We start from the raw sequence: 25,124 nt of genomic DNA on the forward strand, positions 1-25,124 counted from the left end.
TAAAATTTTCCAAAAATTTATAAATCTAAAAAAATTACCGTAACCCATTAAATATAAATGCGCACACTTGGGAATTTTTCGTGCTGAGCATATTCTTTGACATTTGAGTGTGCAAAATTCTAATACATTTGAATGTAGACTGATGCAGTAATTACTAACTGAATTTTACTTTGTCTGGCCCACTAGAAGAGCTCCTGTATCTCCTCTATCAATTTAAAATATTTAATTCCACAAAATTCTCTTAATTAATAGTTCTCCCCTTTTCTGTCCCTAATTTAGTAACTTCACCTAAAGACCCTAAATAACGTTATGTTGGTAAGGTCACTCAAAAGTCAAAACACGCCGACATAGGTTATGTCACTCCAATTTTCCAAATAAGTTTTTTGAGTTTTTTCTCCCACTAAACCCTCAAAGCGCCAATTCTGCCATGCTACGTCTACTTTCTAATCTCCGACTTTTCCAACCCGTAAGCCTGCACAACCATCAAACTGTCCGGTGGGCGCGCAAGCCCCGAAAACCGCGTTGGATGCCCACCGCCAAAAGCAAAATGTTTAAAATTCCTGAAAGAATTAAATATCCGGAAGAAGAAAACAAAGAAGTTTTACGACTTTTCAATAATTACCGAACGGCTATGAAGTCAATCAAACAATATTTAACCAATCGATACAACGTTCAGTTACAGGCAAAATCCGACACCGAACAATTGAAAAAAGCATTCGAAGAGGATTTTGCGAGGTGTTCGAGTATCAACGATAAGTGGAACGAGCAGATAAGAAAAGAAAGAGAAGTGCGAATTGCCAAAGAATTGCAAGAAGAAATCGAGTTTTCGAAAAATCGCAAAGCGGAGGTCTTGAGGCAACGTGCGGAAGAGTTAGAGCAAGCTGAGGAAATCGTACGAAAGGAGAAACAAGCGGTTGCTAGTTTAATCACTCCAGAGCAATTAGATGAAGTGATAGAGAGAGCTATTAATAATCCTGTGGATTATAATTTTGCGATTGATTTAGACGGGAATAGGATTTATGGACGGGAAACCATGTCGGCGGATGCTGTTAAGGCAAAACAATAATTTTAAGTGTAAAAATGTAATAAATTAGCTATGAAAACAGTGACTGTAAGAATTCTGTTCGATCATCCTCTTCATTTGTCTCCATTGGCGCCTCTTTACTGTCATCAATATTCTCCAACTCCTTATTAACATTCGTCTTTCCTTTCTTCTTCTTATCCAAATTTGCGGTGAAGAAAGTGGTTTTCTTTTTCGCTAGCTGAATCTCGGCACGCAGTTTCTGCCGTCTAGCAGCCTTTTCATATGCTAACCGTTCGTGTAAATGCGTCCACTTGAAATTAGACAAATACTTGATGCTCCAAATGCAGTCGTACTGTTTCGATTTTTTTCGGGTGCTGACTTGTGTGTTATTTAAAAGAAGAGCAACCTTTTTGGCTACTGATTTACGTTCAAACTCCACCCAGCCCTCCGTGAACTTCTTGGCCACTTTTCTCTTCGATTTTTTGTCATTTCTGATTTCTGAAATTAAGTGTGAGCCCAAAAAATCGTTACATAAACTCTATATACCTGAGTCTGCGAGTTGCAAATAAACACGTCCAATTTTACCAAATTCGCCGAAAACTTCGCGAATTCTAGTCACGTTCATGTACGGCGGGATGGTTGATAGGTAAATTATGCCCCTTTTTGGGGGCTTTGTGGGTGTCTTTGATAACGAAGGCTCTTCTGTGTTTACTTCTACCATTTTGAGGTTAGCACGTGGGTATAAATGTCATCTATTTCGTCTGTCATCAAGTGCACCACTCTAATACCAACCAAAAAAGTTAGTCGCTGGCTAAACTACAGGACCGGTCCAAGGAAAAAGAATCTGGTATTTCGTATTATAGTTTATCAATTATCACAAGGATTTGAATAAATGTCCTATTCTTCCAAAACAAACCAAGTGTTAATTTAGTGTTGTATAAGAAATCGCAATTTTCAAAGTTCCTTTGTTGAAAATCATCCGCATCAAAAATCACCGGCAATTTATGTTAATTTGAGGCGTCGAAATTAATACTGACAGACTGTGTTGCAGTGCAGTCATGACATTTTCATTAAAGATTCTACTGATGTGGGAATCCATAAACGGGCCCTTTTTTGTAGTTTCGGTCCTGACTTTTGTTATTTTTAGAAAATTCCACCGGCATCAAAAAATACCTTCAAAAATGATAATAATTATTTATGTATCTTTTTATTATACAACATAAATATAACTCTGACTCATTATGTATTTTCTGCAAATAAAATCATAATAAAATCAACAAAAACAATTTTTTTTATTTTATAAACAAAAACCAGATGACGCATGCGCACGCATCATCCAATGTTACCAACTCCCCGTTTTGTCTCGGTATCTGTCATTTACCACTTGCCGAATCTGTTGTTCTTTATCAGTAATTTTCCAGAAATACTTCGAGCATCCGCTTCGTTCCGAGTGATAGTGCGAGGAAGTCGCAGAAATGACCAACATCAGCCCAACAGGTGAGCCCCCTGTAATTTTTACACCGGCCAGTGTTACCCCAAACCTGTTTTGCTTTTTTTCTTCGCATAAAAAACGCCACAACCCGAAACTGTTATCGCATCACCGGCCATTAATAATTAATCGCCCATTGTTCCCCGCAAAAAATTAGAATCGTCGATACACCGTCGGCTTTTTTCCCTCAACTCTCTCTTATGACGTGTCAAAAATTCCGTTACTTCTTGACGTTTCGCCCCCCTCAGCCGCGTCTATTCCGCGCTCATTCGGCTCAAACTGCACCGAAATTCGCAAAAACAGGTAGATGTTAGTGTGTTGTGAAGTGGTGGCCGGCCCCTTGTCTCTGAGGGTGCAACCCACGACGAAGAAACGTTCCGCATGACGACCTCCAGATGGTGCATCCACAATGAGCGCAGACGAGGAACACAGCTTGGACTACATCGAGGATCCGTACTTCAACCCCCAGACCAGCACCGCCACCCCCAGCCTAGACGACCTGGACTCCCTGGATTACGATGTGCTGGAAAACGAGCTGGAGCTCTTTGATTTGCGCCAGTTGGACTTCGATGAAGCCAACTGCAACAGCTTGCCCCAAAACGACGAGAGCGTCAACGTCGAGGCCGAGTTTTTCAACGTAAAGAGGGCCAACGCCATCATCAGGGCGTTCTTTAAAAAGGATTTCAAACGACAAGTCAGGGTTACCTATTGTGATTTGACGAAGCCGTATCTGGCCAAGTTACCCAAAGATAACAATTTTCGGAAGTATTTAGATATTAGCGGAGACGGTGAGTAGTTGGCGGAAGTTTGGCCGCAGACAGAATTTTTCCAAGTGGTGGTTGATTTATTTCTTAGTTGATGTTTTAATTTCATGCTTTTGTTGCGACGATATTTGTTCCGGTTGTTTTATTCTTAGTTTTTATTCTTATTGTGCTTTCACTTTGCCGTTCAAATAAAGATTGTTAGGAATGTGGAATGTAGGTGTTTTAATGTCGGATCGCTATCAAAATTGAAATTGAAAGCGGCCAATTGGGAGGCGCGAGCTGAGCTGTTGCTAGGGAACTGGTCAGGTGTGACGAGACGAGATAGGTGATTGGTCGGATTGATTATTTTTAGGACGCCGCAGTGTGCTGTGTTTTGGTATTGAAATGGTACGCCGGCGACTATTAACAAATACACCGATTTATTTAATTTTTTTTGTTGTTTGTATTAAAAATATCGAATTATAGTTGTTTAATTAGAAAAAAAGTTTCTTTTGTTATTGCATTTGTCCTTTTTAGTTATCTTTGCACATAAAGTTTTCATGAATTTTGTAGGTCTCGTTTTAGTAGCGTTGCACGTAAAAGTGTGTTCTTATCAAGTTCGATTTTCCGAACATAAAAATTAATTACGTTGTTTTAAAAACATTCGGGGAGATTAAAAGTTTGTATATATAAAATAATGAAATGTAAATTAACAATAATAATAATCTTTGTTTTAGCAGTTTTATCGTATGCGTAAATATTGTGGTTTAAAATGTCAATATAGTATTCCTCCAAATAAAGACTGAGCACATAAAATAAAATCAATCGACTCACATAAAAAAAAACAGATCGCTAACAATTAAACTTTTAATTAGATCCCATATTAAATTCGAATCTTGTTACCGCAATAATCTGGTTCAAATGTAGCGCTTTCCGGTTAAACAATTTTTATATTTTCAGAAGTGTCGAAGTTGTAATCGTGCCTTCTGTGCTCAATGCCTGGAAGTTCTTAAGGCGATCTGAGGACGATTTCGTGATCAAATCACAATGTGGAGACACCTCCTAAAGTCTACCCGAAACTTGAGCAGTACCACTGGCAGTACTGTCGATACCAGCGAACTGCGTCACTTTAAGCAGTTCGCCAACGAATGGTGGAACGAATGCGGCGACTTACGAGCCCTTCATTCGCTCAACAAGTTACGAATACCTTTAGTCCGTGATGGAATCCTCAGCGTTCTTCAAAAGAGCACGCAAGGTACAACCCCCTTGAAAGATATCTCGATTCTGGACGTGGGTTGCGGGGGCGGAATCCTAACCGAACCGTTGGCAAGAATTGGAGGGCACGTCACCGGACTCGATGCGAATTGCGATTTAATCGAAAAAGCAAAATTACGGACAAAAGAGAAAAACTTAAAAGTGGATTATTTGTGTTCGTCTATTGAGAAGTATGCTTGCGACAATAAAGAAAAACACGATGCGGTTGTGGCTTCAGAGATACTGGAACATGTTACGCAGAAGAAGGAGTTTTTGGAAGCTTGCGTTCAGTGTTTGAAACCCGGCGGGTCTGTCTTCATCACGACGATAAACAAGACGCCGGTTGCGAATGTGCTTGGAATTTTCGTGGCTGAGAATTTGTTGGGGTTGTTACCGAAAGGTACGCACCAGTACGAGAAGTTCATTAAACCTCACAACTTGGAAAAGATTTTGGAAGATTTGAATTGCAAGACGGTGTTGGTACAGGGGATGTTCTACAATTTCGTAGGAAACGAGTGGCACTGGTGCTCCAACGATTCCATAAATTACGCTCTGCATGCTGTTAAACTGAAGAATTGATTTGTATTGACGTGTTAATAAAGTAGATTTAGTTGTTCGTCCTTTCTTGCATTGCACCCCCGAAAGTTTTGTCTGCGGTTTTCCGATCCCGAAGTAGTACCCCATACTGAGGTGCTCTTGTTGCAGAAGAAGCCATTCCGGCCGAAAACCATGTCGCTAGCGACCTTTCCAGCCTTTCAGTTGAAGAAAAAGAACGCCAACACGCCCTATGGAGCGAAGAGTTGGCCCAGATCGAGGACGAGATCGCCACGCTGCGTACCGTCCTCGCATCGAAAATGCGAAGAAGCGCCGAACTGAAGAAAAACCTGGGAATCACTGTGTGGAAAGAAGTCTCCGAAGACATCAACCAGGGAATCAAAAACGTTAAAGAGAGCAACGTGTACGTATAGAGTAGTCTCTGCTTCGTAGCTGCATGTAACGCATTGTTTCTTTGTCCGAGTAGATATCAGACCGTGGAAACTAAAGTCGGTCAAGTGACCAAAGCAGTCACGGACGCGCCCATGTAAGTACCGCATGGTCCGTAGGTAGACTTTGCCCCTTAGCGCACGCATCCGCGGCAGCCGAGCAGCCAGTGACCGCCCTCTCTTTGCAGTTACCAGAAGACCACCTCCTTGATCGGTGGGATCACCGGCAATATCACCAACAAGATCGGACAGATGCGCCACTCCGACTCTTTCCGCTCTTTCGAGGAGAAGGTCGGATCTGCTTACGAAAATGTGAAGGTAGGTTAGCTATGTCGGGCGGACGGTTTTAAATGTTTTTTTAGACGAAGGTGGTGTCGCGCTCCAACTCCCAGCAGAGCTTGGACGAGGCGGGCAGATCCCGATCTGGCTCGGTCGTGACCAGCCCGACGATCCCCGAGGAGAAGCCTCTGGCATAGTTAACAACAATCAAAAGCTGTCCCGGCCAACAATGCCTTCATTGCTTGTCTGTTGAATTGGTCGTTACTAATTTTGTGTTAGTTACGTTCTAGTTCTAACTATAGGTTGTAACTTTTCTTATTGTAGCTTGAGAGCAAGGAAGATTAGGTTAGTTTTTTGTACAGAATTTAGTTCTAATAATAACGAAAGACTATTTTCCATACTGATGGCTCTATTGAGGTGTATACTAGGTTCTAATACGCATGAAATATACTTATCAAAAAATGACTCTTTATTACTTAACCTATTTAACTTACGATACAATAAATTAAATACATACTAATGAACAATCAGGTGACTTTCTTCTGAGGCGGAGGCTCGACAGACATTTGTTTCTTCTTGAAGATGATGCTCCGGATGTTTTGGAAAGGCATCTCGATGAGGAGAGTTAGAACTATAGCTAGACCTACTATCCAGACTTGCTCTTGCAAGTTGAGTAACATGCTGAAAAAGCCATAGTGTTGCGTACTCCTGTTGACTCCTAGGTTGTAGAAGAACACCGGGAACTGGATCAAGTACACGGTGTAGGAAATTTTCGTCCAAAGGGAGAAGGGCGCCCACGAAAATATGCTTTCCCAGAAACCCGAGTGGCCAGTGTGTGTCACGAAAATGAACCAGCTGAACCCGACGGACCATAAAATGGGCGAGATGGCTGCGTACCATGCCGCATGCGTCGGGTTGTACACGTAATCGATGCTACCCATGAAGGCGGGACTGAAGAAAGCCAAGCAATTACCTATGAAGAGAACGTGACACGCGATTCGGTACTGACTCTGAAAAGACAATTTGAGTGCACCATAGAACTGATCAGAGACATACCTTCGTAAATGTCGCGTGTCTATATTTCCTCATGGCGTAACCGGTAAAAATTCCAATAATGTACACTGTCGCCCTGTGAATTGGGAGGATGTACATGTTGTCGGCGGTGGCAAACAGTTGCTTTATCCTGAAAAGCGATTTCAGACCTGGCAACGACTACGTGACAACTTACGAAGTCCCAAAGTGGACATAGTTGGACAGCTCCATCGAGTAGGTGACGTAGTACCGCAAAACGGTCGAAAGTAGTGCTATGAAGCCCAAAATGTAAGCCCCCTTCTTTGGCCACTTCCACAACAAAAGTACCAAAGTTGGTGAAAGGAAAAACAGTTGTGTATCGATGCCCACGTGGTGTGTATGCGTCAGGCACTGAAATCACAACCTGAAGAGTATGCATTTGCAAAGTACTATCCGCACCATGTCCTTAAACCCGTAGTAATTGTGGATGAAGAGCAAATTTCTCCACCAGTACTTCTTGCAGATGGTCGAGTGGTGCGTAATAACTTGATTCCACAGAGGCCCGGAACTGACCCACGGCAGGATCAAAGTACAAAAAGCGATCAAAGCGGCAAACGTTGGAAGCACTCGGAAAAGCCTGGAAACGTACTCTTCCAAAATATTAATCCTTCCATATCTCATCAACTTCCCCATAAGCGAATAAGAAGTTAAAGTTCCCGATATTAGGATGAAAGGGTCCGTGTAGAGGCTGGCGGCGCGGCCTATGACACTCCAAGGTTGGCCCAAATACTGAAATTAAAAATCACTTTAATATTTACAACATGGGGCCCGTTTTCCGTCTAATCCGTTCCTGCCCAACCGCCATGTTGTCGCGATCGTCCAATCGTATGCGCTCCTGCTATTCGGCGCACGAAGAGGTGTCGCCCGCACCGGTTTCTCGTTCCGGACCACGCCCACACCTTCTACCACTTTCTGCTTTCCTGCTCCGAAATAGGGAAATTTCCCTCGAATTCGACGCTTGTGGCCGGTGAAATCAATCACCCACGCCGCGCATGACCAAGGTCAATGAACACAACCAACAGGTAGTTCTTGTTCTCCAGGTGTGATCGTTTGCGAACGAGTTTTCGCCGCGGACACCTCCCGGGCAGTTCTGACCTCCTGATAGCAAAATCAAGAGATTGGCGTCTGAAGCGCCAAGTGGTCGGTAAAGATGGGCGAAATGAACAGGAATCACAGGAAGTGGAGAAGGTTGGCGGGTGTGGGACGAACCGAACAGGTGCGCTAAAATCCAGGTCAGGATTTCCGAATACTGGGGGAGCGAAATGTTATTTTTTATTTTTGTTGTTTTGCTATTGTTGCATTGAGGTGTTCGACGATTATAAATAAAGTAGGGGTTATTTAGGGACCATAGCTGACTTTTAAAGTTATGTTTAGATTTGAAACGAGATAGGTATTGTGGTTCACTGGGGTTAGTGGACTGGATTTTGTTTTGTAAAATTGAACAGTTTGTTGGTCAACGTATGAAAATGAACCTTCCCCTGTTAATTTTATTCTATACATTGTTAACTGTCAGTTTTAATTTAAAAAATGTAAAGAAACTCAATGAAAATTTTAAATTATTTCACACTAAAATAAATCACTTGAAATGTAGGATAGCACTGAGAAAACGAACAAAAAAAAGTAAAACGAAATAAAAATTTTAACCGGAAAAATGATTGTATATGCAACCAATAATATTCTGGTGTATGCTGTAAACACATCCAGTAAAGATTATGGACTATGATTATGGTTTCTTGCCTGTGCAACGCTAAAAAAGTGTTTTTCAAAAATTTTTTAAATTTTATTATATTTTGGTTACTGGATATTGAATTTTACACGTTATTTATGTACATAAAACTGATCTTTTTAAATTCACTTATTCCTTAACACAGTTTTACACAATTTTTATAATAAAATTTTCGAGCATTTGTCAGGAAATAAATACGCAGGGTATATTCAAATTCAATTTCGTCGGCCTATTCTATGTACAATAATATACTTTATGTTCGAGTCACTTTTCCAATTTGTTGTAGAAAAACTGTATTTACATTTTGACTTCAAATTTCTGCAATTTTAGACAGTAAAGTCAGCTTTAATAAAACATTTTTGGCGTTAAATGTTAACACGTTTTATCTTTCACGGTACTTTCTCGGAAAAACTGATATTTAGAAATCGTACGAATATATTCAAACGCAATATGATGTTCATTCGTTGCACCTAAAGTTTTTTGTGTGCTTTTCGAAAGACCTCCTTCCTCTTTTTGTGAGGAATATTTCAAATTTCAGACACGTGTGCAAGGAATATTGCGTAAAAATTTGACCCATAGCTTCTGGTCAATCCACCAAAACATTTGCACTTTCTCACTTAGTAAGTCGAAACATGCAGTAAGTAGTTTTCGATAAAATCCAAATCAAACTCTAGATTTTTCCGCATAACTAACGGGTGTTCAACAATAAAATCACTTAGAGCAAACGTTGGAATATCATTTGAGACAGAAATTGCATGTCTGTTTTTATAACATACAACATACAACAGGTTATGATTCTGCCAAATGGATGTTGTAAGAACACACATACCTTTTGTGTCAAAAGAAATTCCAACACCTACTCTAAGTGATTTTTCAACTGAACCCCGTTACAATTTTTGTTTTTATTCGTTGTCCCTCGTGGTTGGTGCTCATAGAATTCCGTTCCATTAACATTATATGCACAGCTCAGCACCCAATGGGTCCTACCGCTGCCGCCCTCAATCTTTATCTATATTTCGCAACAATACAGCGATGAAAACCAACTCTTACTTTCGATAGGTTGCGACAAAAATTCGGCAATCGTAAAAAAATTTTGAACGTATAAATGTGAGTGAGGTTTACGTAACAAGAGCAAAACATTTCGAAAAAAACATGCATCATTTTTTGGGAACCTGCAGTTTCTTTCTGTTTACTAAACCGGTGGCGTGCTTTTTAGAGCGTTCCACCGCTACCGCGGGCCGGTGGTCGTGGAAGTGGAGCAGGCCAGAACATATGACCCATTCTGTTATATAATCACCGAATTAAGAAAACGTCTACGGCATAAGAATTTCCAATAATAATAGTGCACCAGATCGATGCAGTGAAAGTCATTAGAGTCGCTAGTGCTAGACGAGAAGAGTTTCTAACGTGTTATCTGACCGAGCCTTAACTGCAAGAAAGTGGGTTCTTGCAAAAATTGGTTGTAGCTTAACATAAAATTGTTGCTTTACGAGGATTGCATGCTCGTTAATTTGTAATGGAGTGTCATGGTTGCAAATGGGTTGACAATGGGAATTAGTTACGTTTGAAAAATTATTGCGTAATGGAAATGGGTAATTGTGGTTAATTTGGAGGGTTTTTAACCTTGCGGAGGAAATGATGTGTGATAGATTGGTGATGGAATGGTGCAAGTTTTCGTATTCCGTCGTCACGAAATAGTCGATGACCTAGAATGCGGAATTTGATTGATGGATGATGAGTATGAGGAACGAACTAAAATATACGAGTTACTAAAATGTCAGGAAATTTAATTTTTACTTCATAATCTAAGAAAATATATATTTTCAGGTTTTCTCGACGTCTCATGAGACAGATAATTTCCGAAACCACTGGATCGATTTTGTATGTACTGTTGCGGCCCCACAAAAGTGAACGATTTTTCGTTGCCATGGGATTTTTTGAATTTCTAAGTTAATATAGGTTAATATAAGCCCGGTTATTATCAGTGGTGTAGCGTCCGAAAAGTGAAAAACATGATTATTAAATAAATATTACTAAATTACTTTAACTGATCGATAAATAAATTGATTAATGTGCAAGAGGTTACCTAACTTAAAAAAAAAACAAAAAAGAATTAATACTTTCTCGCAGTTCCATTTGCTTCAATTAAACTTGCTAATCTTCGTGGTATTGACAGAACTAGATTTCTCATGTTATAGTTATTCTCCAGATCCTCTCATGCCTCCTCAATTGCTTCCCAAAGCTTTTCCACATTTACAGGTCGAAAAATTCTAGATTTGATTTTCTTAACAATGTAACTCCAAACATTCTCAATGAGGTTGAGGTCAGGACTATTAGCTGGTCAGTGTAAAACGTTAATTTGATTTTCTTCAAACCATTGCTCAATTATTCGAGCAGTATGCACTGGGCAATTGTTATGTTTGTAGGTCTGAGGGTAACATAACGTTTTCCACTATTCGACGATAATTTTGTGCATGAAAACGCTCATTGTTTTTCCAGCACACTCCTGGACCATGCACGTCAATCCATCCCCAAACGTTGACTGCAAAATGTCCACTGTTGTTCGACAATTAACGTGATTCCAGAAGTCGCCTTCCTGATATTGAAAATCACGCGCGAACAGCAACCTCCTGAGTTTGTGTTGTTCAGTAAGAAATATTTTGTTAGCAGCTACATAATTTTTCAGATTCGACGTTTTCACTCTATTTCGTCCCGTTCTAATAGATCCCGGAAAGATTGTTTCTTCTCAGGCTTTAACCACTGTTCCAAACGGATTATGTCTTACGAAATTAATTAATCTTTATTCTGGGTGGAAACCTTACCAACACCAATTCTTGCTGGTCGGTTGAAAATATTAATACCATTTTCCCATATTTTTTTTTATTTTGAAAATGCAGCTTTTACTAACACGAAAATCCGCAGCCACAGCACTCAGGACCAAGCCTCCTCTAACTTGGCGACGGCTTTTGCTTTAGCCGTAGCCGATAGATGTTGAGGCATTCTTGAATAAACAAAATGCCAAAATTATCGTGTAAGTACTTTTGGAAGGCCGCAACTGTATGTTAGGAATATCATATGTGTAGGTATTTGTTTTTAATTTATCATTAAAAAATTAAATTCACAAAATCGGATCTTACAATTTTTCGAAAAAGCTGAATTTGTTGTTTTGTACTTCAGGAACGAGGGACGTTCTGTCGAAATAACCTTCTACCAATTTTTTAAAAAGCAGATTTTAGGGTTATAACAAAATATTATTTGCAATATTTTTGTTGTCATCACGTAAACACAACATACATTATTGTTCTTTAAACCAGCAGAAATTTGGATTTTCGTTATAAGTATGATGAAAATATTAGATCATCGGCCGACAACTGGCGATTGTGAGCTTTGTGGACCCGAACCTCAAGGATTTTTAACTGTCCATTGTTGGCATAATGGAGCTGTGAACTGAGTTAAGTAATACAATAGCCAGTTTGACTTATAAGGGTGCTTTGGCTTAAGCCGCTTAAGTCATAAAGTTTTACAAGGTGTATGTTAAATGAGGCTAAGTATAATTATGATTTCACATTTAGCTACGGTGTGATGTGATCATATTTCCGGAAGGGAAATAATTTGTTATTCCATAATCACCAAATCAATTTTAATATCTTATCACGGTTTCTAAGTTTTTTCTAAACGTATTCTTTTGGAACATCCCATATACATATATAAAACTAAAAGTAGAAGTGATGGCAGCCCTACATAGTTCGAAACATGTTCGGATCACTTGAGACTAATTCATCTTGTACTCGTACACCTCAACTAGTCGTATCGGTAGTTTGATAATTACTCATTACCAATACAAAGAATAGAAACCATAAATTGAAATATGTACTCCTATTGTCTATTGTAATACTTTTCTTAGCTACAAGTTGATACGCAAAAATGAAAAACTATTTTTACTTCCCGAGCGTAAGCTAAACTATTAACTATTTTTTGTGGAAAAAACCAGTGTGCTTAATTAATTAGTCCTCTTTTCTGTGTAGATAGATGTTGAAAAAAGTATTAATCCTGGATTACACCAGTATAACTATTCTATTTCCAGTTTAATATTCTATTAAAAACGTAATTACTAATTAGCATTAAAAATATACATTAGGTGTTTTGTTCCAAGGTGAGCATCTAATGCAATTTACATAAATATATGTACCAAAAACAGCCTTTTCTGAATGTATTATCATGAGAAAATAGTAATTAAAAGTGCACTTTGCATCTAATTTGACGCTTATGCCTAATGTTGCTTTCTCCTAAAAGACTCCAAAAAATGTAGTCAGCTTCACTGAACTTTGTTCCTAGGGCAATCGGATGACTTATCCGTTTTGGAGCAATAGCTACACTCTTAATAGTTAACAGGTGTCTTGAAAAAATAGTAAAAAAAGCTTCTCACATTTTGATGGAGTTATAAAAATCTTAATGTTGGTTCTTTTACTAAATATGTTTAACAACTAAATAAATAGTAATAACACTTTTAGTTAATCCATAGCATGCTTAATTACTATGCCATTTTGGATGCAATGTAAAATGTAAACGAGGATGTGATGATTAATTTCCGATCTAACAAGGAAAATGAAAGAATACTATGCAAAAATCTATTTTATTTGTCGACGTAGTCCCCTCCGACTTGAATGCACTTAGTACTGCGGTGTTCAAGTACTTTTGTCCCATTTCTGTACGCCGGTTCTTCTAACTTCTCAAAATAGGTGTTGGTAGCCGCAATGACCTCCGAATTTGTTGCACATTTGTGGTCAGCATGATTTTTTTTTAAATTTGGAAACAAACAGAAGTCAGATGGAGCTAAATCCGGGAAATATAGTGCATGAAGTAGCAATTCGTAGCCTAACTCGTAAATTTTACTCATCAAAATTACGGACTTGTGCCAGGGTGCGTTGTCTTGGTGAAACAAGATTTTCTTTTTCACAAGTTCCGGCCGTTTTTCTAGAATTTTTTATTTTAGCTGCTGAAGAAGGTTTGCATAGTATTCTCCATTTATTGTTCTACCTTTTTCCAGGTAATCAATCAAAAGAATTCCTTTTACGTTCCAAAATACTGTTACCGGCCGATTGTACTGTTTTCGCCTTCTTCGGGGTGGGTTTTCCTCTTGCGATCCATTGCTTTAACTGTTGTTTTGTCTTGGATCCATGTTTCGTCTACCCTATCATTCAATACGATCTTGTGGACTTTTTTAATCATTTCTTCGGAAATGGCAGTTTTCGCCTGACCTGAACGTGGTGCATTTTTTGTGCTGGTACGACCACGTTTAAAGTCCGAAACCCACGATTTACGTACTAAACGATAGAGCGGGTTCCAACAAAGTGGAATTTAGATCTTCTTTAATTTGTATTGGACTTAGGCCTTTTATAAAAAAATATTTAATCCCCCGTATTTCGATTTTATCCATTTCGGAAAAACAGGGCGACTCACGAACTTTAACAAATCGTCAAAACCAAACTCTTATGAAATTTAATGACATCAGTATATGTAACCAAAGAAACATTAAATTGCATGAAGCCACTGAGTTTTTGTAAAAATTTAAACTCTATCTAAGTGAGGTCGGAGATTAATCATCCCACCCTCGAAATTTGATAAAGTTTGCCAAATTTACTTATATAAAAATATTATTTTTATTTTTTTTAGGGTTCCGCAGATTTTTGTAGATAACGTAAAGAGTTATTCCTCCATTTTCCAGACATCCAGTATAAATCACAAACATTAGAAAAAAATTGTTTGAGAGCTTACACCTTAACACTGAAAAAACTAAATGCGTGGAACTTTGACAGGAGAGTGAAATAAAATATACCTCTGTCATTTTAATCATACCCTCTACCTTCTGTTCAAAAAATCATAATAAACAATATTCTTCTTGCATTGTGTTATATACCATGATAAAAAAGTCCTCTAATAGGCCAGGAAATTTATTTTTAAAATAATATTGTTGGCACTGCCGCTGTTTGATACTTTGACAATTATTTGGCTGTAATCGTCAAATTAAACAAGGAGTGCCAACATCATTATTTTAATAAATTTCAAAGGCTACTAGACGACCTTTTTTTCAATCATATCATACTAATGGTTAGTATATACCAACTTTAAATTATTTATACAGCTTTGTCGTTAAATTACCCAAAATTTATTTACATTTCGTTGGGTATTGTGTAAACAAACAGGTCTTACCAACACTCCCAGTGTATAAAATATCAAATAAAACACACAGTATCGTCCAAGATGAGCACCTAATCTCTATTGTTAGACAACGAAGTTCAAGTTTGTCTTGCATTACGTTAAACGTGTGCAAGTCTTTTAAATAAATTAAATTATGAGGGGATCACTTCGGTATAAACAAGAAACTGCGAAAGAACTGAAGGTCGTTCTGATTTTTTAGCCATATTTTGTTAACCAATACACAATTTATGTAAATACCTTAATACCTCATTTTATCTGTAAATAAAAATATTCGCAAATTATTTTCTGTGTTAACTCAATCTTCGACAAGATTTGTAACACAGGTCTCTCGTGTAAACATCGTCAACATATTGTGTACCACATCACCTTAATTTCTTATCGTTTGCACAAAATCTTCGAGTGAAAATGCTTCAATCCCGAAAATATAAAATTTCACAAAATTTTCTTCACTTGCTTCATTCCTCAAGCCGAACTCACCTCAACCATCTCTGTCCTGTTAACGTACGCCGCGAAGAACACCGCCATACTCTTATGTGCCAGCACCAGGAAAATCGCGTTGAAGAACCTGATCCCATGGATGGCCGCCAGATCGTCTCCCGACTTCTGAATCGTCGTCAGTGTCATCGCATTCTTGAGCAGCGAAAACGCCAGGATCCATTCATTCCTGTGTTTGGTGCCCTCGGTGAAGTAGTCATAGACCGTCCCTAACACCACGAGACCCACGATACCAGCAAAGACACATCTGAAAACACACCGTGTGATACAGGACACCACAAAACAAATCATACATTGCTGTAATCGTCGACGTCGGCACCGGGCTCCTGTGGCTCTTGTGGCACATCTCCGGCCTGACCAGGACCTTGAAGCGGAGGTCCGTGTTTTTGACAATTTGTTCAACGGTGGTTGTAAGGCCGAGCTCCACGTCCCTAGGAGTGCACGCGTTGGGGATGCACAGGGCCCAGTTGATGGAGGAAAAGCGGGGGATGCGGTGACCGGGCTAAATGTCAAAAAAATTAAGTAGCCTGAATTGTGAAGAGAATGTCGCTGCGTAAGACCTAGTTTAATTTAAGTGAGTTATGACAGAATCGATTATAGGTATGTATTAAGAACTTGCAGCAATCGGGTCGTTTAATTACTTGTATTAACAAGAAACGGATATTTCTTGTTAATTGCAAATATTTGCTTAAGTTTCATTGACATCACGGCAAATAATAGCGTTAGGTTTTTCACCCGGTACTTGGAAAAAAACACATAGCAGGAAAATGTGATGAGTAAGAAAGAAGTGTCAATATTGGGCGAACAACCGAAATTTTAACACTGACAACGACGATTCTTCAAAGTATTGTCACTAAGGAGTACTAAAAAATCAGCTTACGTCTTCTAGCTCGCTTTTGAAGTGGAAGTGTGAGTGCATTAGCCTGTGTAATGCAAGGATGTACGGACTAGAATTTCCAGCTTCCACTTGCATGGAAGCTAAGCAATATTGTCCACTGATTTCTTCGTTTTTCTCTTTGCTTTGTAAACACATATCGAAGTCACCTAACTGATTCAGGTTGCCATTTAATAACCCTGATGGTAGTTTAGCAGTTGAATCATACACTGTAAATCAAGGTTTAGATACAACAATTGCCCAATTTCTTGTTCTTACTTTTCAGTGCCCATAATTTGAACCTTTTCAAGTCTTCTATATACTTCTCGCTCTGTTTCTTGCACAGAGGAGAGACGCCGGGGACTTGACTCAGGTCAAAGGGGGGTTGGGTTCCGAGGAGGAAGCTGGAGAGGCCGTTGGCCGTACTTTCATAATTCAGATCTGAAACGCAAGAAAAAAAAACCTTGTTTTTTATTTTAATACGTATTAGGTGCAGAATCAATTTTTAGAATTTGTCGTGGAAACTAAACTTGTTTGACTGTATTATAAGGGGGGCGATGTATTTTTCAAAAACCCAAAGTCACAAACCACAAGAAGTATAATTGACAGTTTTATCGTCTTGATTGAAGAGGCGAGACTCTACCTGCCAAAACGACATACTTTTTTCCGTTGTCGCACGTTTCGAAATTTCCAACGATCGTCATCAGCGGTTGCTCAAATCAAGCCCCTTCGACCCTGACACGCGACTTCTTCCGACGACAGTGCAAGTTCCGGGCTTGCTGCTCAAGGTTGCCAAATTCGAGTTCATTCAACATTAGTAAAATCTTAGCTAATACCAACACCTTCTGAACTTGACCAAGTGCATCCAAGGTCGCACTTTTACTGATCACTATTATTCGCGTGCACTTTTTTCTCTTTTTACAGTTAAACGACTGTCACTTTTGCTAATCAAGTAAACATTCACATTAGCTAATTAATGCTGATCACAATTATTTTTCAATTGCGCAACGAGTTGCAGCCGGCTTAAGAATTTCTTCGCCTTTGTCGAAAATATGAATTTAAAACACCGGATTATCCCATAAGAGATCGCCCTTGATTGTTTTTGTGCAGAGCCGGCGTGTCCGAACGTGAGGGTTTTCGAAATTCTAGCACTTCCTGGAGTTATGGGGTTACGTCAGTATTTTGCGTATTTTCAAGTTGTGCGCCTGACTTTGACGAAACACTTGTTAATGGCACGGAATTTGTTAACCTCCTTTGGGTTCACGTAAGCTTTTACTGGTTCTTTACTTTTTTAGTGTTTGGATTACATCGCGGCTGCATTTTGGATGTTTGTTTGGACGGTATGGGGATGGGAAATGGGTTGGAAACAAATTTGCAGCTATGCGGAGATGTAGAGTAAAAGGAATTTCAACTTTTGAAGATTATATAACGCAAAATATGAAACTGCTGTTCAAATGTGTGTTGCCGTAATTTTGTGATTTGTAATAATAGTAATACGGTAATGCGCAATGCAAGTGTTGTGGAAAATTTTTATTGTTGCAAGAGGACCCATTAGATCTGCAGCAATCGTTACGAAAATATTCGACGTTACCGCACGCAAAAATTAAACGAGATTTAATTGAGTAGAGATTTTTGCGTTTTGTTACATCGTAATTTTAGAAAAGGCTTACAATAGTAAATTTTTAAAGTAAGAAATTTTGAAAAAATCTGTAACGTTAGAAAAAATTGTCTGAAACAAAAATCAGAAAATGTTAGACGACATTACCTGGCTTAATTTTTTTACTTTTTGACAAAACAAATCAAAAATTGTTAAATATTAACATTGGAAAACAAATAAAGTTGGCATTTTTACTTCAGTATTTTAAAATGCCAATATTAAAACGTAAAAATTGAAAAATTGTGAAAATATTCATAATTTTTTATTGAATTTTCCAAACTTGGGGTCGAAAATAACAAATACACTTTGGTATAATTTTGGCGACCACGTTTTTATTTTGTCTTTCACAACCTCGGCTAGATTGCTTCACCCCCCAAGACAACAACGACGTAAAAAAAACTTTAACACGGTGGTGGTTTCTTGCTCCTCCAACAACGTTGCGTGAATTTAAGACTACCAAACACGAACTCCTGCGTTTACATCCGTGTCAATATTTACAAACAAAAGTACGTTTCGTTATGCAAAACTACCTTCTAAGTAAATTAAGGATCTTACGACGATGAAAATTTTCAGAAAACTACACCACATTATTTTTCCTCGAGATGAGACATAGAATTAAACATCGAACGTTAAGGTTCGCAAGGTTAAGACATTTGCATTTACGCATTACGTGATTAATTGCCCCAAGTTTACATATTTTTCAGTGCGTGAAGCTAAAGATGAGGTTTTTGGCGGAAGGTTAGAACGCTCTTTGCTGATTATGCAAAAAAAATCATTGATAGCATACTCAGTGAATTAGTTTAAAACACAGTTTTGTGAGTGCAATTTTAACAACATTCAAAGTGCAACAATAGTTGCCAAGAATTCTGCGAACAATGCGCATACATTACTAATGAATATGTTAATATTATATTTTCACTTCTTTTTGCTACACCTATGTTGCAATGAATAAAATGTCAGCATAAATCTTTCCCTATTGTTGTAAATTTTACAGCGACATGCTTTTAGTTTTCGGCAATACCTAAACAACACCGAACTTAGAAATCACAAACAATTCGTCTTGCACAAGCAGGCAGCTCCGCCTAGAAATGGTCATTTTGAAAAATCTTACTTCTGCACAACTCAAATAACGAGCGAACCCAGCAGGAACCGCGCGCGTTTCAGCGCTTTCAGCATTTTTCAGGTCGTTACCTTGTTCGATGCACTTGTCGACGTTTTTCAGGCACAGTTTTCCCGTCTGTTCAGCGGAGAGCAGAGTCCTCTCGATACTGAAGTCGTCCCACCTGAAAGGCACGCTGGTGTTGCCGGCAGGCCGAGGATAATTCGTTCTGTTTTTGGCGAACTTGTCGATGTCGCAGTGGACGGTAAGGATTCCGACGACCACGAACAGCAAAGATTTCATTTTGACAACCCCGAACGCGCACCACTGTCGAGTGTGAATGTGTGGAGAATTGCTAAAGAAGTTTATTTCATGGGATGGTGGGTAGGGGACGGTTGGGCAATGGGTCCCCACTATGCGTCAATGCGTTAGATGGACGGTTGTTTGTTGTAATTTTTTTTAATTTGGTTGGGGGCTTGGGATGAGACGCAAAAATGAGGACTGATGGTGGGGTTTTGCGTTTTAATTTGCATTTTTTTTTATTATTTATTATTATTATTTTTATTATTATTTTTTTTTTGATAATAATTTGTTGGCGTTTATTTCCACCAGTCTATGCTGCAGATTTACTAAGAAGGCAATTTTCGAAACTACCAAATTGATTGTTGATTGAAAACTGTTGATTTTTTTACACTGTAGAGGAAATTTTTGTGTCTCAAAGTTTTGTTTTCGTTAAACTGGAGCTTCCTCTGGCAAAAAATTACCAAAAACCACTCGTGTGTGAAATGTCAAGTACTTAATTATTTCAACTTTACAACATTGGTCGTTTTGCTTTATTTAAACTCTTTAATTTTGTATTTATGTAATTTGAGTTCATTATTCGTAAATAATTTCGTAACAGCATTACAACCACCACAAACTATAGGTAATCACATCCCATTTCCCTTCGTGTACAGGAAGGTAGAGGAGACAGACGTAGCAGTTTCAGGCGGTCTCAAGTTAATTGCGGAAATTTCGCCACTGATGAGCAATAGTTAAAAAGTGTTGTCATGCTGAAGAGCAACTGAATAAACAAAACTGTATTTTTTTGCCTTTTTTTTTTCCAATGCAAATTATCTCATTCAAGCAAAGAGTTCAAAACAATCAACAAACTAACATAACACATTATTTTAGAGCATGAATCCCAAAATTAGAAAACGAGTCGTCAGACGAGACCATTTTTAAATAAAAATCTGAAATTAAAAAAAAAAACAAGGAAGATCCATTTACCTATGCACCGAGTGATCATTAAAGTTTTATGTTTTCATATTTTTTTAACCCTTTTAAATACATTTCTCCATAATTGAATTGTTTGTGTTAAAATACTCAAAGGAATTCTTGTAACAATACTAACGCATTTTTGGAAACACTAAGTTTATTGTTGCAACAATTTATATAAAGTAAGCAATCGCTAATATTTTTAATAATAATCATGCTAATTATAGTGTTACGAAACAACTATCAGAACCTTTAACGTTTTTGTTTCGATGATGTTCAAGCTACAACGTTGCCTTGGAACTGCTTATTCTGGAAAACAATGCCTATAATGTCTCAATACATTAAATTTGTATACTGCTGTGTTAGCTTTGCTGCTGAACTTGCCTCACTAAACTGACCATAAGCAATATTTTCTCTATTTTGCTGTAATAATTATATCAGAATGTAATCCTTTCACTTTTCACAATTTTCATTTCAATAATACCGAACGAGTTTCTTTTGGGACCAGTGGCGGCTCGTCAGGGGGGGCCAGTTAGGCCAGGCCGAGTCTGTCACCGAACTTGTCAATTTGCGATATTCATTTTTATTTTAAACGCAAGAATATAATTTAAAGCTATTTTGAAATCACCTGATTTTACTGTTGTTATTATTTTTTTAATTACAAAAAGCGTTATCTAATTTATTCACTTTCGTTCGGAAGCACAAATCGTGCCGGGAAGTTTGAATATTTTTACTGCGAGGAGCAATAGCTGAGGCCGGCCGACTACAAGAATAAACGTCGAATAATGTCATATCTGCTATCGCTCTCTGTTTAGCAGAATTAAAGAGAAATAGCTATAAAGACTGATACGTGTCTGATACACTCTGATTAACGCGCCTGCAGCAGTGATTGGTCAAATGTGTGCTAAAATCGGCCGGCCTTTTGGCAGTACATCAAGTTGTTATAGCGCTATCACCTTCTGTTTGCATAAGTTAGAATGCAATAGCGACGAAACCGTACAAAATTCCGTTTCATCACTGCACTTCTGCCGTGCACTTTTCCATGCGGTTCCCCACTACCAGCACCGGCTGGCCGCTATCTGTATATTGTGAATTTCTGCAGTCTTCACGTGGATGAAATTGGTTTAGGTTTGTTTCTAATTTCAGTAACAATGACAACAGTTAGTAAGAGAATTAGTAACTGATTTAAATTTTAATGCTGTTACACATCTATTAAATAATGACTTTCGACTTTTAACGTACGATGATCAATTCCTTGGATATAAAAGAAATGGGCCGTTCGGAGCCGCGCATGCAACGTTCAATCGAAGCACGGAGCAATAATAACGTCAGCTCCGGTGCAATAGCATATTAATAATTAATAATTAATACAGCATGGTATGAAAATTATGAATGGCTGACGGGGAGCAAATCAAAAAACAAACTATTTTGTTGGTATTGTTTAATTTTTGAATATGATGTTGACAATAAATTCAAAAAAACTTCAGAAAAAGAGTTTTGCCTATGGTCCTCTGGTACGATTGACATATTGAGTTACCGTGCTCTTTTGCCATCTTCCTAATTTCTCAACCCTTCTCCTGATGATGCTACTTACGAAAATGTAGAAGCATCCGAAATTATTTCTGTCTTTAATTTTAATCATATACCATCCACATCAACATATGTTGAACGCAGTTTTTCAGCTTTAAAGCGAATTACAAATTTTACTAGAAACTCCATTAGTCAAAATCGATTATCCAAATTATTCGTTTTAGCAATAGAAAAAGAAGTGCTTACAAACTTAACGGAAGATCAAAAGTTCTATAATCAAGTAATTGACCATTTTGCCAATACAAAACAAAGACGCATTGAATTGGTTTATAAAAATTTCTAATTTACTTTTTTAATTTTGTTTTTTACTAATAAATAGTTGTTGACGTTTCATGTTATATTTTTTGTTAGAATGTGTTACTTTATAACTTGAATGTTATTTTCATTTTTATTTTAGTTTATTGTCGTTATTTTATTATTATAGATGGCTTATATTGTATAAGTATATGCTTTACTTTATACCTATTTGAAGAATATTTTTTATTTTGTTTTACCAAGTTGTTAGGACTATATGAATTAACACCATACAGGTAGCAAATTATAGATAATGACTAACTTGAGGTCCCTGGTTCTTGTATTCTATGTCTTAAAATTTTGGGTTACTCACTGCTGGCCGACCCAACCAAAATAGTCACGAGCCGCCAGTGTTTGGGACGCCAGTTATATTAGGAAACTCGAGAACAAAATTTACTAAATATTCTCTTAAACACATCGGCAGTTTCTTGAAATTTCGCACAATAGAACTGTATAATTTTTAATTCTACTTGGAGTTTGTGTGTATTTTTTTTAAGAAATAAACAAATAGTCTTTGTGTAAAAGCCGCAAGAACTATTAACATTGAACCCAGTGCTATAAATTACCCATTTTCCAGGTAGACCTATAATATTTACATTGTTTTCTTCAAAACCAGCACAATCTGTCACCTGTCAAAAAAGTAAATAGCTACTCTAGAGGTGCGTGTTACCTTGACCGCAGATCTAGGTACTCTCTGGTGAAAAGTTCTTCGAGATTGAGCCAACGCTTTGGTATTTTCTAAGGTGCGAGCAGCCTTGCGAAACAACCTATAAATATTTAACTAATTTTTATACAGATTTGCCGAAGTTTGTCATTTTTTGTAGTTTATTTATCCTTTAACAAGGAGAAAACACAGGATTTCAAGGTACAAGGCAGAGGTCAAAGCCTCGTCGAAGGAAGGTGGAAAACTGGCGTTTATCGATGCATCCTTTTTGTGGCGAAGGACGATCGTTAAAAACGCAGCCAAATCAAGGCAAGGTATGAGGAAATGAAGGATAATTGTTCAGACTTTGCACCTGGGATGAGTCAGTTCGCGAATAAGGACGATGGGTTCAAATTTTGGGATACGATAGACAGACTTCTTAATTTTTTTTTTCAGTAACATTTAAAATCGTATCGTAACTGAAATGGCAAAAAATCACCTGTTGCGATATTTTCATCACTTATCGCCCATGTCAAAAATTTCAATTTTACAATACCGACAACCCTGATATTTACAAATCTATTCATGCGCCCATGGTCCTTCGAAACCATAACATGCGTTTTTCCTTGGATGTATCCCGAAATAATCACATGCATAATTAAAATACAGATTTGCTAAAATATAAAAAGTGATCTAAACCTGTTAAAATAGCCTTGACTTGAACGGTCACGCATTTTTTTTTTCATCATAACATCGTGCTCCGAAGAAAAAAATTGGCTGTTCTTGATTGTCATTGAAAATTAAAGTATCGAATTTGAATATTCAAATTTAATTAATGTTACCTTACGCACGACTATTTTTATTACTTTTGGATTTTACTCATTCTAGGCCTTATTATCTTATTCATATATAAATCAAATTTTATTGCGGCATTTATATCGTACATTGCTTGTAAACTAACACTTTCTCTCCCTATTTTATTCAGACACTGAATAAATGTAGACTGAGGTTCCCTTTTCGGTTAGGTGTTGGTACTTGCTACAACTAAACTCGAGTGATTCCCTTCAATCTTCCTAGTATGTGTAAGAATCAGCGAAACCTCTTTAAAACCCCGTAGCCTGAAACCAGACGATTTAAATGAAATCTTTCTCAATTGTTTTATCACACAGTCAGACGAAGCTAACAAACTAGTTACGCATCACGAAACTACAGTGTAATAAAATTATGCTAATTCGTTCCTCATAAGCCATTTCTTCCAAATTCTCTTGATTTTGTATTCAAAGAACGTTGCCAAACAATCACGTAACTACTTTACTTTCGACTTGCTCAAATTACCAAATCAATGTAGGTGTGATCATACTAACAAATAATACGCTTTTAGCGGAACCGGTGTGATTCTTGCTCAAATTAGGTGACGGACGGGTGGTAATATGGGTTTTTAGTTACATGGGCAAGTGCAAGAAGCGGCGGAAATTCTGTTTTTTTTTTATTTGCGTAACCTTCGTTTGCAATTTTGTCTTATTTGTCTAAGTCGTTATCACAAGCAGTTTAACGATTAATTAGAGGCTTTTAACACATAGAGGTTGTTGACTTGACTATTGTCTTCACTGATTGATGGATGTCTGAAAAATTCTGGTAATTTTTGAGATGTTAATTCGACAATCTGACGTTTTTATTATAACATTTTCAGTTTCAGTGCATTCGGAGGACATTTAAGGATAATGTGCTCTCTTGTTCTCCGACAGGTTGGGTTACCTGTGCAATATATCCTGTTTTCCAAATTTTGGGACGATAATTATCTTTTTAAAGTGCAAACAACACAGAAAGGTCACAGACTACAATTATTTTATCGGAATCAAAAAAAAAAAAAAAAATAATTAACAAAACATGTGCGCTAGGAGTCATCAGAATGTCATTCCTCTTAGAGTTCCTTTATTATTAGTTTTTTATTTTACTGACCGAAAATAATACTTTTAATTGCCTGTAAAATTTGTATTAAAAAAGCTGTTAAAATTTTTCTTAACTAAAGGACTAAGTAAGATTCTTGAGATAGAAATTCCTTGGAAAACTCACACAGAACGTCGCAAGTACTTTATGACTATTCCGGAAAATGTACAGTACAATAATAACTTACTGTTTTAAATGCTATGTTCTCACAATTTGTTGCTAGCTTATTTATTAGAATGGCAACAAATAAATCTAATTTGTTTGAGATAAATTTGAACGTGTTTATATGGTTGTCTATTTATATCTGTCATAGAGTGTATTGGTGGTTACATATATGCGTGTTTAAAAACTTTAGCATTATGAATACAAAAAAATTAAAAACTGTTGATTTCTTAAACAAGTTTGAGAAACCATGGTCGTTGGACAGGTTTTTTTTTCAAGTAGAAAAAAAATGATGCACACACAAGGCTAGGCAACCAA

General features: G+C 37.6%; 6 protein-coding genes across 9 annotated transcripts; 3 read left to right on the forward strand and 3 right to left on the reverse strand.

Annotated features, from left to right (window-relative positions):
• The first annotated feature begins 255 nt into the window (after positions 1–255).
• Positions 256–1,109, forward strand: LOC135144033 (small ribosomal subunit protein mS26). The gene has a single exon (XM_064075969.1). The coding sequence runs from the start codon at positions 428–430 to the stop codon at positions 1,064–1,066; it is 639 nt and encodes a 212-aa protein (XP_063932039.1). The 5' UTR covers positions 256–427; the 3' UTR covers positions 1,067–1,109.
• On the reverse strand, positions 1,067–1,818 carry LOC135144035 (uncharacterized). The gene is made up of 2 exons (XM_064075970.1): positions 1,571–1,818; positions 1,067–1,522 (listed from the first exon to the last, which is right to left on the reverse strand). The coding sequence occupies exons 1-2, from the start codon at positions 1,743–1,745 to the stop codon at positions 1,095–1,097; spliced, it is 603 nt and encodes a 200-aa protein (XP_063932040.1). The 5' UTR covers positions 1,746–1,818; the 3' UTR covers positions 1,067–1,094.
• A 541-nt stretch (positions 1,819–2,359) lies between these two features.
• On the forward strand, positions 2,360–5,126 carry LOC135143978 (ubiquinone biosynthesis O-methyltransferase, mitochondrial). The gene is made up of 2 exons (XM_064075883.1): positions 2,360–2,521; positions 4,217–5,126. The coding sequence occupies exon 2, from the start codon at positions 4,304–4,306 to the stop codon at positions 5,087–5,089; it is 786 nt and encodes a 261-aa protein (XP_063931953.1). The 5' UTR covers positions 2,360–2,521; positions 4,217–4,303; the 3' UTR covers positions 5,090–5,126.
• LOC135143976 (uncharacterized protein F13E6.1) lies at positions 2,600–6,219 on the forward strand. 4 transcript variants are annotated; one of them, XM_064075881.1, is made up of 5 exons: positions 2,612–3,301; positions 5,216–5,468; positions 5,532–5,591; positions 5,682–5,805; positions 5,856–6,216. In XM_064075881.1, exons 1-5 carry the CDS (start codon positions 2,923–2,925, stop codon positions 5,967–5,969), a joined length of 930 nt encoding a protein of 309 aa, XP_063931951.1. In that variant the 5' UTR covers positions 2,612–2,922; the 3' UTR covers positions 5,970–6,216. The 4 variants fall into 4 exon arrangements, with proteins under 4 accessions (XP_063931952.1, XP_063931951.1, XP_063931950.1 ...); XM_064075880.1 differs by having other exon boundaries at positions 2,617–3,301; positions 5,219–5,468; positions 5,682–5,811; positions 5,856–6,215; XM_064075879.1 differs by having other exon boundaries at positions 2,618–3,301; positions 5,682–5,811; positions 5,856–6,215.
• Positions 6,220–6,223: 4 nt separating this feature from the next.
• Positions 6,224–7,673, reverse strand: LOC135143975 (nose resistant to fluoxetine protein 6-like). The gene is made up of 4 exons (XM_064075878.1): positions 7,243–7,673; positions 7,001–7,194; positions 6,829–6,955; positions 6,224–6,782 (listed from the first exon to the last, which is right to left on the reverse strand). The coding sequence occupies exons 1-4, from the start codon at positions 7,474–7,476 to the stop codon at positions 6,300–6,302; spliced, it is 1,038 nt and encodes a 345-aa protein (XP_063931948.1). The 5' UTR covers positions 7,477–7,673; the 3' UTR covers positions 6,224–6,299.
• Positions 7,674–14,447: 6,774 nt separating this feature from the next.
• Positions 14,448–24,055, reverse strand: LOC135143969 (uncharacterized). Its single transcript, XM_064075872.1, has 9 exons — positions 24,033–24,055; positions 22,725–22,821; positions 22,621–22,683; positions 19,006–19,240; positions 16,437–16,598; positions 16,164–16,387; positions 15,577–15,785; positions 15,266–15,530; positions 14,448–14,579 (listed from the first exon to the last, which is right to left on the reverse strand). The coding sequence occupies exons 1-9, from the start codon at positions 24,053–24,055 to the stop codon at positions 14,448–14,450; spliced, it is 1,410 nt and encodes a 469-aa protein (XP_063931942.1).
• Between the last annotated feature and the right edge of the window lie 1,069 nt (positions 24,056–25,124).

The sequence above is a fragment of the Zophobas morio genome, unplaced genomic scaffold (genome assembly GCF_036711695.1).
Source record: "Zophobas morio isolate AGI-343-1 ecotype UQ-CSIRO unplaced genomic scaffold, CSIRO_AGI_Zmor_V1 ptg000081l, whole genome shotgun sequence".
Taxonomy (NCBI): Eukaryota; Metazoa; Arthropoda; class Insecta; order Coleoptera; family Tenebrionidae; genus Zophobas; species Zophobas morio.